At 35.6% G+C, this 14301-nt stretch overlaps 2 protein-coding genes across 2 annotated transcripts; both read right to left on the bottom strand.

Moving 5' to 3' along the window:
- Positions 1–3603: 3603 nt before the first annotated feature.
- On the bottom strand, positions 3604–9277 carry LOC132179333 (geranylgeranyl transferase type-2 subunit beta 1). The gene is made up of 10 exons (XM_059592037.2): positions 9089–9277; positions 8626–8679; positions 8320–8470; positions 6725–6841; positions 6286–6352; positions 6022–6170; positions 4632–4765; positions 4408–4506; positions 4196–4271; positions 3604–3826 (listed from the first exon to the last, which is right to left on the bottom strand). The coding sequence occupies exons 2-10, from the start codon at positions 8677–8679 to the stop codon at positions 3732–3734; spliced, it is 942 nt and encodes a 313-aa protein (XP_059448020.1). The 5' UTR covers positions 9089–9277; the 3' UTR covers positions 3604–3731.
- Positions 9278–11633: 2356 nt separating this feature from the next.
- On the bottom strand, positions 11634–12485 carry LOC132177257 (F-box protein CPR1-like). The gene has a single exon (XM_059589507.2). The coding sequence runs from the start codon at positions 12465–12467 to the stop codon at positions 11634–11636; it is 834 nt and encodes a 277-aa protein (XP_059445490.2). The 5' UTR covers positions 12468–12485.
- Positions 12486–14301: the final 1816 nt, after the last annotated feature.

Here is a 14301-nt window from a genome sequence, read left to right on the forward strand (position 1 = left end):
ATAATTTAAAAAGCACATGATCTAAAATATGAAGAAAAAAATATGTGATTTCTATAAGCAGGTCATGGGGTACTTATTTGAAAAATCGCGGACGTAAACCAAAATCACGATTTCACATAACAAATATTTGATAAAAAATATATATATACTTTTAAACATGTTTTACCAAACAACTTTGCGATTTTAAAAAATGGCAATTTAAAAAATGCAATTTTTAAAAACAAACTTATTGAAACCATAATCACAAACTGACCATAAAGATCAAAACATTAATACCCTAAACTGGCAAGCCATGCGACAACATCAATTCAAAATGAGTCAACTGATACTTAAGCTTATGTGCAAACAATGTGACGATATGGGAATTTTATAGCTGATACGAAATTTATTCTAAATAGTTTCCATTCTTGGCAAGTGCTACATATAAGGAGGGAAGCAAATATGACCGCTCATCTCTCGGCAAAAGCGGCTGTCCAACAAGATGTAGATAATACATGGATGGACGAATATCCTAGTTTCCTTCATGATACAATCATCTCTGAGAGTTTTTTGATTTGATGTTTCGTAATTTTCTGAAATTTGTATGTTATGATGATTTATTAATGAGAAAATTTGAGTTTCACTTAAAAAAAAAAAAAAATGACGATATGAACAAAATAAGCAACAACAAAATGATGCGGATGATTTATTGACAAAACAAAAAAACACAACTGCTTAAGGGCATACTTCATATGAAAAACCGCTTCAAACCCTCCCTAATCCCTTAAATCAATATAGTACAATTGTCTAACCTTATACTTTTCTATAAGAATTGAAATTGCCACTGCCATGAGCTTTTGTGAGCCGCATCCTTTCCCTTGAAGAAGTCTCCTACTCTCAAACAACATTTATTTCACCGAGTAAAACTAGGCTTTCTATGCATGTTTTGAAAATCAACCAAGACAATTTTTTTTTTTTCTAATTCCAAGAAAAACGTATCTATGGGTCTTGAGATTATATAAGGCCAACTCTTGACTACTTGTCACAACTAGAAACTCGCTTTTGTTCCTGAAACTAATGAATTTTTGATACAACAATTCCCAATCCCCTAAATTAATAGTATATTGTTTAGTCCAAGACTCTGATACGCCATATTCTTTCATCAACCAAACGCAACAATTGACTTGACCCAATTGTTCAACGCTATTAGAGAGAGCAATCCATCCGAAACAACTAGAGAAATTAAATCGAATTGTAGTGTATTATTTAGAACATTCGGAAATTTCATAACCCGAAATTTCTCATCACTCATATGAAACAACAAGACCGCATATTCTTCAAAGTTGGAATACCTTTTATATCCTAACCAATGGGTAGCCCCATTCACGAAAGCCTGTGGCAAAAATATACTGGTACCCTTATATATAGTATAGTGAAAGTCGTCGAAGCCATTTATAGTCTCCCAAGCTCTTGTGCGGAGTTTAAACAGTTTTGCTATAGGTGGAAATGTCTCATCACCGTACACCACTCTCAGTACCTTATAATCATTACTTATATGGTCGTAACCGAACCCGTGAAATACACTGTAGTAGCTGGTGTTGGCAACATTGATGAAAGATGGAAGAAGAATCATAGACATTCTAATTGTGGGATCCGAGATTCCATAGAATCAAGGGTTCAAAGGGACCAGCCCGTAAATTGTAATCATGCCAAATCCAGCAATGCAATGGCCTAATTATCAGCCTACCGCCGCCCAGTTTTTTCACGCAAATTGCAATAATCATTCCCATTCTTTCTCCAATATATCAGCCTACCGTGCCAAGTTCACTGCCGCCCAGCCCACCGCTGTCTAGCTCACCGCCGCCTAGCCCACTGCCCAGCTCACTCGCACCGCACCGCCCACTAGCCCACTGCCCAACTAGCCTTGCCGCACCCAAACCGCCCAGCGAACCCCGCCGCCCAGCCCACTCGCACCGCTCAGTAGTGGATGAAAGTTCTTTCTTTTTTTGGACTATTTTAATTTTTTTAACTAACAAGGGATTTTAAGTAAGGCCCTTAAAAAATCCTTCGTATTTAAGGATGTCTGCAACTAGATGCTTGATGTAATTGAAAATTCTAAGTTTCACCTGCATTTTTTTTTTTTTTTTTCTTCTAGAGCACTTTCAATTTAATAGTTGCATATGCACTATGGTATTTTCTTGGGTTATATTGCAAGTTTCGACATTGTTGGTTATACAAAAAATAAACCAAACATATGTAGCCATATACAACATACAACTTACATTCATAATGGTCACCATAATCTCACAAAAAAGATCACTCCACACAAACCACAACTTCAAGGAATTTCATAGGGATTGTTGTCTGCACCAATATCAAATAGATTCAGATGAATAAAAAGAACTACCAAATAGTATTGAGACAAAGAGATAGAGAATATCACTTACCGGTGGTGGAAATCAGCCTGGGTGTGGTGGCAGTGGACTGATGTTGTTCTTGTTAATTACAAGAACATTGAGACGACTCGGTGTAAGGAAGAGGAAGACGTTTCTTACTAGGAAGAAGTTTCTCGCTGAGGAAGAGGGGTATTGTGAGACAGGAGAAAAAATTGGGCACATTGTAAGGTGTTTCGAAGGGGTAAAATAGAAATAGGGTGTCCTCCAATTTTTCAAACCAGCTATTATGACTCACTGAAGCCAGTCTGTTCAACCAAGCCGTACCTGACGAAGAGGTGCCAACCCATAGGAGAATAGTGCCGTGTAAAAGCATGTTGTTTGCCAAACACCCCCTAGGTTGGTATAATTTAGTGCATTCAAACTTTTTTTCTAATTTATAATAAGTTTAGTTGTCACTCATTTAGTGGAGGGTTGTGCAACCTCCACATATAAGTTATTCTTATTCCCGAATTCCAAAAATTATAAAGGAATCTACTTGTCAGAACAATCATGGTCGACAAAGAATCTACTTTTTTAGACCAATTATGAAGCATCTTTACTTTTCAAGGCAAATATGGTTGACAAAATATCTACTTTTTCATACCGATTATAAGGTACCTTTACTTTTCAAGACAATTATCAAAGAATCTTTACTGATCAAAATCCTTCAAACCTTGTCTCAATATTTCCACTTCGTAGTATTTCAAAAATCTCTTTCAAATATTTGATTGTGGATGACATGGTAGTGCCACATGAACAGCCACATCAGCTTGCAAGGCACTCGTATTACCTCTTTTTTTTTTTTTTGATAAGTAAGACACTTGTATTACCTCTAACGACACTCAATAATGATAAGGTTTTTATTTACATAACACCATGTCTATTCTCGAAATAATATTCGTAAACTTAGTATGTTAAATAAGATAAGAAAAATGTTGGCTTGAATGGCGGATTTTATACATCATGTCAATTAATTACAACTTAAAAATATTTCTATTTTGTGATGAATCTATATTGAATTTTAATTAAATGGTAGTTTTAAAAAGGGAGTTTATATAACATTATTCAAGGGTCAGTTGGAATTGCCACATCACAATTATGGGATAAAAATGTGGTTTCTAACATTACTCATTGAAGATACGACGAGTGAATGCAATTTTTAGAAACTAGGTCAATCTACAAGGGAATATACTGAAAACAGCATTGGAGAAGCTTTATATATGTAGCAATACAATCTTAATGTTCCTTATGTTATCAGAGAAACAAAAAAGGTACCAAATTGCTTCCAGTGATGTTATAGAGGATGACTAAAGAGAATTATTTGCCGAAGAAAATTCTGTTTACAACATCAACAGGCAGTGCATAAGCTGGATCTATGGCTCTCAATCCTGGATATTCAAGAAGTGAGAGTCCTGCAACAACAAATATGAATTGACTTTAGATTTGATAAATAGACATCAGGTGAAACGAAAATGGATGCAGAACAGTTGCACATAATGAGTCTATGCTTTTCCCACACAATCTCACCCAACCCTCCCTAATCCCTATAGATTAAATAGTAAGAAAATAATAGGTATATTATAAAATCATGTGCCGTATCAGTTTCCAGCCATAAAGATCTCCCATTTTTAAGCAGGTTCTATTAGTCCTTAATGAATGAATGAGTGGGAACATGAAATGGTGATCCAACTCAAAGTTCAAAGATTTAACACATGCCATATGCATAGGTCAGAGACAGAAAAATGAGAAGCCCAAAAGGCAGTAAGGCAGCATTTAGTTACCAGCCACCCCAAAGTACGTATGGTAGACATCCACAGCATCGTCCGGTCTATCAGATATACCCCCATTTTCCATATCCTGAGATTTTCGATAAAGTACAATATCTCAGAGAAACTTAAAAGAATTCAAGCAAACATACAGAAATAAACACAGGACTAAAAGCCCAGAATTCCCAACAGGTATAATCTGAATCTACAGAGTAGCCCATTCAGACCTGGCAGTCTAAGATGAACTGAACAAGCTTTTCCTTATTGATCCAATGAACCCTATCTATCATGATCAAGCTAGAAAGAACCCACCACGAGTAGCAGACCTGAATTGATGCAACAGAATCAGTGAGGAAGACTACTAAAATGTCCCATGTTTGGAAAACTAAGTCTCAATCAAAAGAATAATTATTATAAATAATAATAATAAATAAATATAGTATACACCCACATCGGGAAGTTTCTCAGGACGGCCATTAAGACCTCCAGATTTAACTTGCCGCTCGCATAACCACCACCCAAGAAGGTCCTTGTCAACATGATGCAATGATCCTGTTAATGCAAGTGCACCCACACAACAGAAAACTGCAATCACAGTGGACACAGAAGAATTTCATTAGAGTCCAAGGACTAGATTTGACACCCAGACAAATAAAAAGCATAATTGTACACAGGATATTAAGAACCTAACACTATAGATATGGCAAATTACCACTAAGGTTTGATATGCAGACAATGCATGGCATAATTTCAAGTCTAAATTTGACATGCAGAAAACTCAAAAACATAGCTGTTGAATTTTTACATTTACATAGCTTATGCAGGAGAACACTAATATCTACCACCTATGTATCAACTTCAGCTTGAATTGACTGATGTTCAACACTGTTAAGTGTAATGAAAGGTGACACGGGCCAAAATGAAATGAATAGTTTCAAGCATTTTGAGCGACTCTCAAATATCCGACTCTAATGAGAAGTGAGGCACTTGGTAAAGGAAAAGGGCAAAAAAAGTCCATTATTTTACAGTTGCAGCTTAAAGTTATAGTGGAAGCACAGTTGAGATTTGCCTGTGAATGGTGTCATGCAGATAGGAATCACATATTTTCTAGTGTTTCTTCTATTTCATCACTTATACTTTTCTTTTGATTACAGCACCAACTACTAATCCATGCAGGACAGGGTTATAAAACAAACCAAGCTACTCAAGCTTCACACAATCTCAGTTGGGTATGGAGCACTCAAATAACTTACGTATTGACCTCTGACCTAAGAACTGAACTTATCTTAAAAAGATAAGGTAGTCAGCTCTAGCATAACCAGCTCAAGAAGCAGCTAAGTCAACATTGCTCGTGAGATAAACAAGTGACTTGGACAGACAGCTCATGTACAACTCTTGACAATAAGAAACTGTTTTACAGCAACCTCCACTTCGCAGACCTTTCTGCAATACTTGTAATCTATAGGCAGAATGTGAGCCTAAGCAACCTCCACTTTAAATTTATTCAGACAAAAGCATGGATTATTGTAGATTACTGTTGGACCAAAAAAAAAGAAAAAAGAGAAGGAAATGGCTTCCATCAAGCATGGAGGTTTGAACTAAAAAGATGCAAAATTTAAAAAATTGTCAGCGATTGAATCTGAGAAAGGAGTAAGGATCTTCTGAGCAAAAGCTAAACACACTTTTTTTAATAGATGCAAAATCCGAACAATTGTTCCACCCTAATACGACCAACAAAGAAATAAAGACCGAGATGATAGTAAAACACACACTTGGTTTATCAAGTACTAGTCTGAAAGTTAAACTTCACACAAAGATTATGCGTTATATATCTAACATACTTTGCCCTGCATGGGACTCCCCACCAGGTGTGCTTCCAAATCCACCATCCAAATTTTTGCAGCTTACAATGTAGCTCACAGCCTTCTCCACATTGATTTTATTCAAACAACGTAATATTGAGAGACAACAAAGAGAAATATAAGAGAACCTGTAGGAAAAAGAATTGGTTTGGTAAAATATAATTGCAAAGATGCTAACTTCCAAAACAGTGACATGCCAAATAACAAAGCAGAAGGGAATATCTGCCAAACAACAATGAATACCGTGTATCAACTTCACCCCACATGTCCCCTGAAAAAGATCCATCTTCATTTTGCAGCCCAGCAATATCTGACTTAAATATTAAGAACCACAAGAAACAGTAGATATACACTGCTTTATATTGTTGGTTTAAATATTAAGTTTTGCCAATGCTTAAAATCTCTTATACAGAGCCTATCTATGTCTTTGTTACCTACCTGAGCAGCAAAAGTGGAAATTCCACCCAACATTAAATATCAACAAGATAGAAAATTTGAAACTATCAGTTAACTAGCATGGATATCTGGATGTAGAAAGAGTTGCAACAGTTATAAAAACTACAGCTACTACAAACTTTTAAAGAAACAAAAACAAAGCACTATTTAATATGATATTATATAGAAGATCTCTTGTCAAGTTTGAACAATTTTAAAGTCCACCAATCAGTATACCAAAGGATACAATTAGTCACCTTATCAACGTCAAGAACATTTAGCTTGTCAAAAAGGGCTAAAATCTGTACGGCGCTCAGAGTATACAGTATGTGAGGGTCATGTCCAATGTTACCACCAAACCCACCTGCAAAGCCAAGTGTCATCATCTGCTTCATTACTATAATCATCTACATTTTTCATTTTTTTACAGGCATTAGAAAGCTTGTAGTTTAATCATTAATTAGTTGCACTTATTGAATGGTTATAGCAATATGAAAATTCAAATATTGGAAGAAGAGCAATCTTAAGGGGGAACCATCAGACAACGAATTCTAACTCATGAAACGTGCAACGGAACACAACTTGACAAATTGTCAAGTGTAATTAGAGGGGAAGAATGGGATTGGTTGCCGGCTAGATCTGAAAATTTGGTTAACATTCAAAGCAAGTTAACCATGATAGGGAGGGAAAATAATGATATCCCTATATGGTTAGCTTCAAATCAACTAAATACACTAGCATGGGGACGTGGGAAGAGTTGAGGGTGAAGCAGACTAGGGTACACTGGTGGAAACTGGTATGGTTCTCAATGGCAATACCAAAGCACACATTCATTTAATTTTTTGTTGTGGTTTTAGTAGGAGGATATAGAGGACAGTAATGCAAAGATGCCTCCAGGTTGATATTCCTATGGATTCGAGATATTTTAAGGAAAGACATTGGAGAATGGCAGGGTAAAAAGTTGAAGGCTGTGGTGTGTAAATTGGCATGGGGCTCGGCAGTGTACAACATATGGAGACCTCGAAATGATGTGAATTTGGAAATCATTTGAACTCGGAAGAAAATTTGTTATATAAAATTTGTTGGGAGGTTAGAACCAGAACTATGGGAAAGGGTAAATTCAAGATGAATGAGGAGAATGTGGCCATTTGTAGTAGTTGGAATATTCCATCAACTATTCTGAGTTAACAGGACGTTTTTGATTTGCTGTCGGTCTCTGCTGTAGCTGATTTCTGGAATTTGAGGCAGGGATGGCCTCTTCTGGTGCTGGTTTCTGGAACCTGTGTAATAGCTAGTTTTTTGTAGCTGTTGCGCATTGCTGGTTTATTTTATTAAGGTATCCTGTCTGACCTGATTGTTGGAGGATTGTTTGATGGTTTCTGTCTGGTTGCTGATGAAGATTCAGTGGCTGCAGAAACTGTAGAGGGAGCAGAATGTTGCTGTGCAGAGTAGTTGCTTGGCAAATCAAAATATGCAGAGGCAGCAGAATGTGCTTAGTTGCAGTTTTCTGTTTTGTTGAAAATTGTATAGAGTTTTTTGAGTTGGTTTTGCTCCCTGTTGATATGTCGACTTGTTAATGATTTGTATGTTTCGTAATTGTAATTGGTTAGTAGTTGAAGAGTTGTATAGCTGCTGGTGATTTTTTTGTAGGCTGAGTGTCAGCTGAATGGTACATTTAGTGTATGTATTGGAATTTTGGCGTTGGTTTGTAAGGTGCCTTGTTGGCATCTAGAGTTCTAGCAGCTTTTATGCTGGAGTGTGTCGTATACTTTGTTTTGTTGTTAATAGAAATTCATTCATCCCACAAAACAAAACAAAAAAGAAGAAGCACCCATTTAGAACCTGATTCGTGCTGGCATTCCATGACCCATGAAACAACCTTGTCAACATCTACGTTGTCAAGCTTTCCTAGAAGATCCAGAGTTGTCAAACCCCAGTATGCCCCATTCATTCTCAGATGTTCCATCACAACAGATACTAAATCATCCTTTCTCTGAGTACCAAAAAAAACAAAAAAAAGAAGCAAAACAAAAAAACAAAATTTTTGGTAGAAATGATAATAACAGAGTCATGTAAGCAATTCGAGATGTACTTGAATAACCTAAAAAAATGTGTGTATATATATATATATATATATATGAAGCACACCTTTTCTACTGATAAAATGTATTGAACATGTTTCTCAGCTGCAAGCTCCCCCATCTGCCAATTGTTAAGCACATTAACTCCAGGACTTTACAATTGGAGAAACACTAAGAATGTAGAAGTAATTAGCAATTCAACACCTTTTAAATTATATAGAGTAAAGGGTTCTTTATCTGTTCTGATCTCATACAAAATCACCCAATCAAGTTCTTTATTCAATGTGCCATTTCCTCTTACATTTCACTGATGACAGACAAGATTCTAAATGCCATTTTTTCAATTAAGGGTTCTTTATTCGGAATTAGGATATCCCTCTCGCTGAAACTTTTTTCCGCACAAAACCCAGTAACAAAATTGTATAGCGGTGCTGTGGGTGCGGTGTGATTCGTGTGTTGGAAGTAAGGGAAGACCTGTACCGAGCGTCGAAGTGGTGTAGTGTGGATTGAGAGTATAGTTGTGTGCATACCGTGGAGGCGTTTGCGACACCGAGCGGTGGTAGCGGTGCGAAGTCGTGGGATTCCCGCGGAGGCTCGAACGCGGGCGGTCTGAACGTGAGTAACACCGTGCGAGGAGGTGGGATGTTCGCGGAGATTTGTGCGCGTGGTGGTGGAACGACTGTGAGTTCTTTGTAGAAGAAGAAGAAGGTCGTTTGGCTACAGGTAGGTTTCTTCTCTTACTCTGGTTTAAGAAAGTTGCTTGTTTGGCTGCGCGTGTTCGAGTGTCTTATTGTGAGAATAGGCTATCTTAATTTCGGTTACAGAATAGCATAATTCCAATTTAGCCGGGGCCGACATTACTCATCAGTGATGCTTTTGGGAACGTAGAAAGTTATAAGCTGCCTACTTTGCTGCTCCTCTCATGGCTGTTGCCTCTTTGGGTTGTGGCATTGTCGAGGTTTAACAATGTCACTGTTCTGCTCACTTGGACGGCTATTAAATATTTTGTGGAGTGTAATTTTGAATGTCATAAAATAATTTGACTTCTCTCACTAGACACCAATTGGTTTTCCGATGAGATGGTCAAAGGCCCGATCCAACAAATGATATCAGAGTCAGGGTCATAGGTTCGAGTCGCGGGAGCGTCATGTTGAGGGAGGGATTGTTGAGGTTCAATAATGCCCCATTGCTCTGTTCACTTGGACGGCTCTTAAATACCTTGCGGGGTAATATTCGAATGTCATAAAAGGATTTGGCTTCCTTCATTGGACACCAATTGATTTTCAGATGAAATGGTCAAAGGTGCGATCCAACAAAAAACTTTATGGCCGATGCTTTTTGGTTGGTTTAGCAAGAATTTTAAAAGTTAAATTGCGATTTTAAATGTCAAATTATAATTTTGTTAAAAATTTAATTGCGTTTAAAAAAAAAATTTAGTTTTCAAATTATACATTTTAAAATTGCATTTTTTGAAATCGCAAACTCAAAGTTGTCTTTATCGGAACTGGGAAGTTACTTGTTATTGAGAGATTATATTAGAAAGATCATTGACTAAGAGCTTATTTGAGATTGCGTTAGACAACTTAAAAAGTACGTTTAATACTTAAAAAGTTGTGCCAAACAAAAGCTACATGTTTGGTAAAAATATATATATATATATATATATATATATATATATATATATATATATATATATATATGACTTTTTTATTCTAAAAATTGCCAAAATACACTTTTGGTAAAAGCTAAAAAATGTAGCTTTTGCCAAAAAAACACTTTTTGATTTAAAATTTATATTTCTCAAACATAATCCCAAACATATTTTAAGAGCCTGTTTGAGATTGTGTTTGAGAAATAGAGCTTTTAAGTCGAAAAACACTTTTTGGCAAAAACTTAAGTCATTTTAAGCCTTTTAGATCTTTAAACTTAGCCTATTAAACTCACATTTGTCTCTAGAGCAAGTAATCTTAGGGCATGTAAAAATTACCTCCTCTAAAGACGGACGACAATTTAATAGATTGAATTGAATTTTTTTTTTAGGCCCAATTTAAATTGTCAAGCAAGGTGTGATACCCGCTTTTTTCTTTACAAAATTCTTTATGTGAAAACAATTGGTTCATGTGACCCACAAAAGAAAGAAAAAACGACAAAAAGGATATATGCTAGCTAGTTGCAGGATTCAAATAAGGAAATGCTAGGTGTTCTTTTAGTATTTTCTTGGTGTCCTCCCAATTGTGATATGACTTTTAAAATTATCTTTGAATTTGATATTATCATTATTGAGTTTCAATCTATTAGTGATTTTAAAAGTCACATCACAGTTGGGACGACATCAGAAGAATACTAGAAGAACTCCTAGCATTTTCTATTCAAATAATACTAAAAGATTTTATCGGAAACATATATCAAATTGAAATGTCAACAATGAAAAGATATTTACAATGAGCAGTGATTTATAGCATTTTATATTTGAAACAACAAAAAAAACACACACACAAAGAAGACACTGTTATTTCATGGGAATATAAGTTCATCAATAAATATCTAATAAATAGTTGAAAGGAGTATTTGAAAAGGAAAAAAAAAAACACCATAAATGCATCTTTCATCAAATAAGTAAAAAGAATAACATATTATGTTATCAAAGTAAAGAAGATAATCAAGTAAAAGCAGATGGTCTTGCTCTTCGATCCATTGTTCCTCTCCCTTTCACAGGTTCACAGGTGTTAATTGTTGGTCACCATTGCTAGTAAAAAGCCTGAAAAGATAGCCAATTTATTGTTACAATTTATTGACCACTCGAGGAATTGCATTGGTAAACATAATTGTTATGCACAAATACATATAAATCAAAATTATTTATGTTTTACCTGGCTGGCCACATTGAATGGTCAAATGAAAAGAGTTTATTAATTACAAAACTTGCATATTAATTAAAGTTAACAATTGATATGTAGACTCATGCTCAAGCAATGGGACAATCATATGAACTTAAATAACCAATAAACAACAAAAATAAATAAGAGATATAATGTTTCTAACCTTTTCTTTCTAGCTATTCTCTTTGTGCTCTGCTTAGCCATCTTTTTGCATGTCTTCCTTTTCTATTCTTTTCCTTTCTTTTCTTTGAGTCGCATCACCGGCCTTCTTTAAACAAGTCTGACATGTTTGTAAAGCATTTACTTGATTAAGTAAAACAAGACTTTCAACGAAAGTATTCGTGGTAAAAAAAAATCCATCGTCTTTCATTCTTAGATTTCCAAGACTGGTGAATATGTCTGTCTCGGGATCATATAAGAATGGCTTTTCTCGCTCTGTTCCCAAAATCTTTTTGTTGTTCCTAAAAGAGTACATCCGCTCAAAGCACCAACCCTCTAAATCAAGAGTATATTGTTTACTCCAAGACTCTACTACGCCATATTCCTTCATCAACCAAATGTTGCAACTCAAGGAAGCATGTCTATGCTTTATAAATAAAGAAAGCAATCCATCAGAAACCTTAAGAATAGCATCATCAGACCGAAAATTACTTAAACGATCTGGAAGCTTCATCACTCGGAATTCTTCGTGACACATATGAAACAACACAACCACAAATTCAGAAAAGTCACGAGATTCAATCGGCATATAACTTTTATGACACCCAATCCAGTGACTTGCTCCATTCACTAAAGCCTGCCTACCTCTATATGCAACATACTGAAAATTGTCGACACCCCCAACAGTCTCCCAAGAACCTGTGCGGAGTTTGTAAAGCTCTGCCCGAAGCAAAAAAGATTTGTACGCATGAAACACCATTCTCAGTACCTTGTAATCATTAGTTATATGGTCAAAACCAAACCCGTAAACACAGTAATAGTTGTAGATGGGTACATCAATGCAAGAAGGTTGAGGGAGAGTCATAGACATTCTAATCGCAGGGTTCCAAAGAATTAGGGGCGCCAAATCATTGTTTTCTTGGCGCATAGTCTTAATAAGTATTAATCCTTTACAATCAATAGCTCTATAACGTCTACCTCCAATTTGGCATGGATGTTCATGTTTTTTAAACTCACGGAATGAACCATCGGTATGGTGTATTTTCGTTTTGCGGTAATAACCTTCATATAATAGGTGAACATAATTGTCGGTGCTCTCACTGTGTTCCACGTGCATGGAAATAAATGTAGGACTGCTGATGAAGGATTTCCATGATTTACAAACACATTGGAATCTTAAAAGCGATTTCACGGGTAGTCTTACCAGGATTTCATTATGAAGATCGTGTGGAAGAAGCCGGTTTGACATCTCTGTGAATTTTTGCTTGGCTTGGAGAAGACGAACTCAGGAAGGAAAGACGTACGCACGCCGCTCTATCTTTTTTTTCTTTTTATTGAAGGAGCTTTAATTTGATGGCTGAGATTTAAAGAAGTCAATCTACGGTTGAAATTGAGGGGGTGCGTAAGGGGGGAGTGAGTGGAGTTGGTGCTCTGCTCATTAAATGCACTATGGGGATAAGTTAGAATTATTATTATTATTATTTTAAAAAAAAAAAAAAAAAAAACAAGAAGTTAGAATTATTATTAGGATAGAATTATGTTAAATAATGATAGTTATAGTTATCTAAGTTAATTTTTTAATTATTTGTAATATTGTGGTGCAGAAGTTATTTAGTAGTAGGTTTCTATTGTTCTTTGTATGATCGTTTATCTCTAGGTATTTAGTTTGATTCTAGTAGTCTTGTAGTCATTTATTTAAAGGGTGATAAATTAATAAAAATTAAGCAGAAAATTAATTCTAAATTTTGTGTTTGAAAAATGTTTTTAAGTCCTCTTAAAATCCAAATAGTCTAGATTCCATTAAATACTATATAAAGTCTATCCCCGCTATCCCTGGCCTGTTATGTATTCACGTAACATCCAACCCTATATTCTTCCATGGTATTGAGATTGAAAGGTGTGAAAGAGAAGATTTGGCTTCGCTTGAGAATTCACGCAGCCATAAGAGCACAAAGTAGATTTGGCTTCTTGTATCATATACTCTCTCTTTTCTTCTAAGAGAGAATGGGTAATCAGAATTCAGAAGCACAACGGATGAGAAAGAGAATATAATATAATAAAAAATAATATTTTAAAAAAAGTAGATAAGTGAATAAAAAATATGGATAAATGAAAAATTGGTCATTGTGGTTGACCTAAATTACAAAAGGGAGTGATTTGTAATTTATGCCAACTACAGAGACTTATAAATTATTTGTTATACCACATGGAGTGATTAATTTGTAATTTAGGCCCCAACGACCACAAGAACCAATTTTACATTTATCCCTAAAAAAATATGTTGGACTGTGTATTTATTTAATAAAAGTGAAAATTCTATATTACGACTCCAAACGACACCTATTTTGAATGTATAGGTGTTTCACACAATTTATGCGGAAATAGATCTGACCTAACAATTAATAAACAACCAAAAATATATGAAACAATAAACAATAAACAACACAGATATTTTGATTACGAAGAGGAAACCAATTAGAGAACTCTCTAATTGTAAAACCTCTTCGGGGCAGCCAAACCCAGGAAATCAACTAACTCAGTAAAAGAATAAAGGATTACAAGACGTTCACACTTACAAAACCTTTGCAATTGACACGATCTTGTATAAGACAAGCGACCCACTTGCCTTCTACCGCAGTAGCCCTTTCCAGAGACAGCTGGCACAATCCTTCTACGTGATCTCCCTTCACCGGAACTCCGGTTGA

This window comes from Corylus avellana, chromosome 4 (assembly GCF_965113065.1).
Source record: "Corylus avellana chromosome 4, dhCorAvel1.hap1.2, whole genome shotgun sequence".
NCBI classification, from domain to species: Eukaryota; Viridiplantae; Streptophyta; class Magnoliopsida; order Fagales; family Betulaceae; genus Corylus; species Corylus avellana.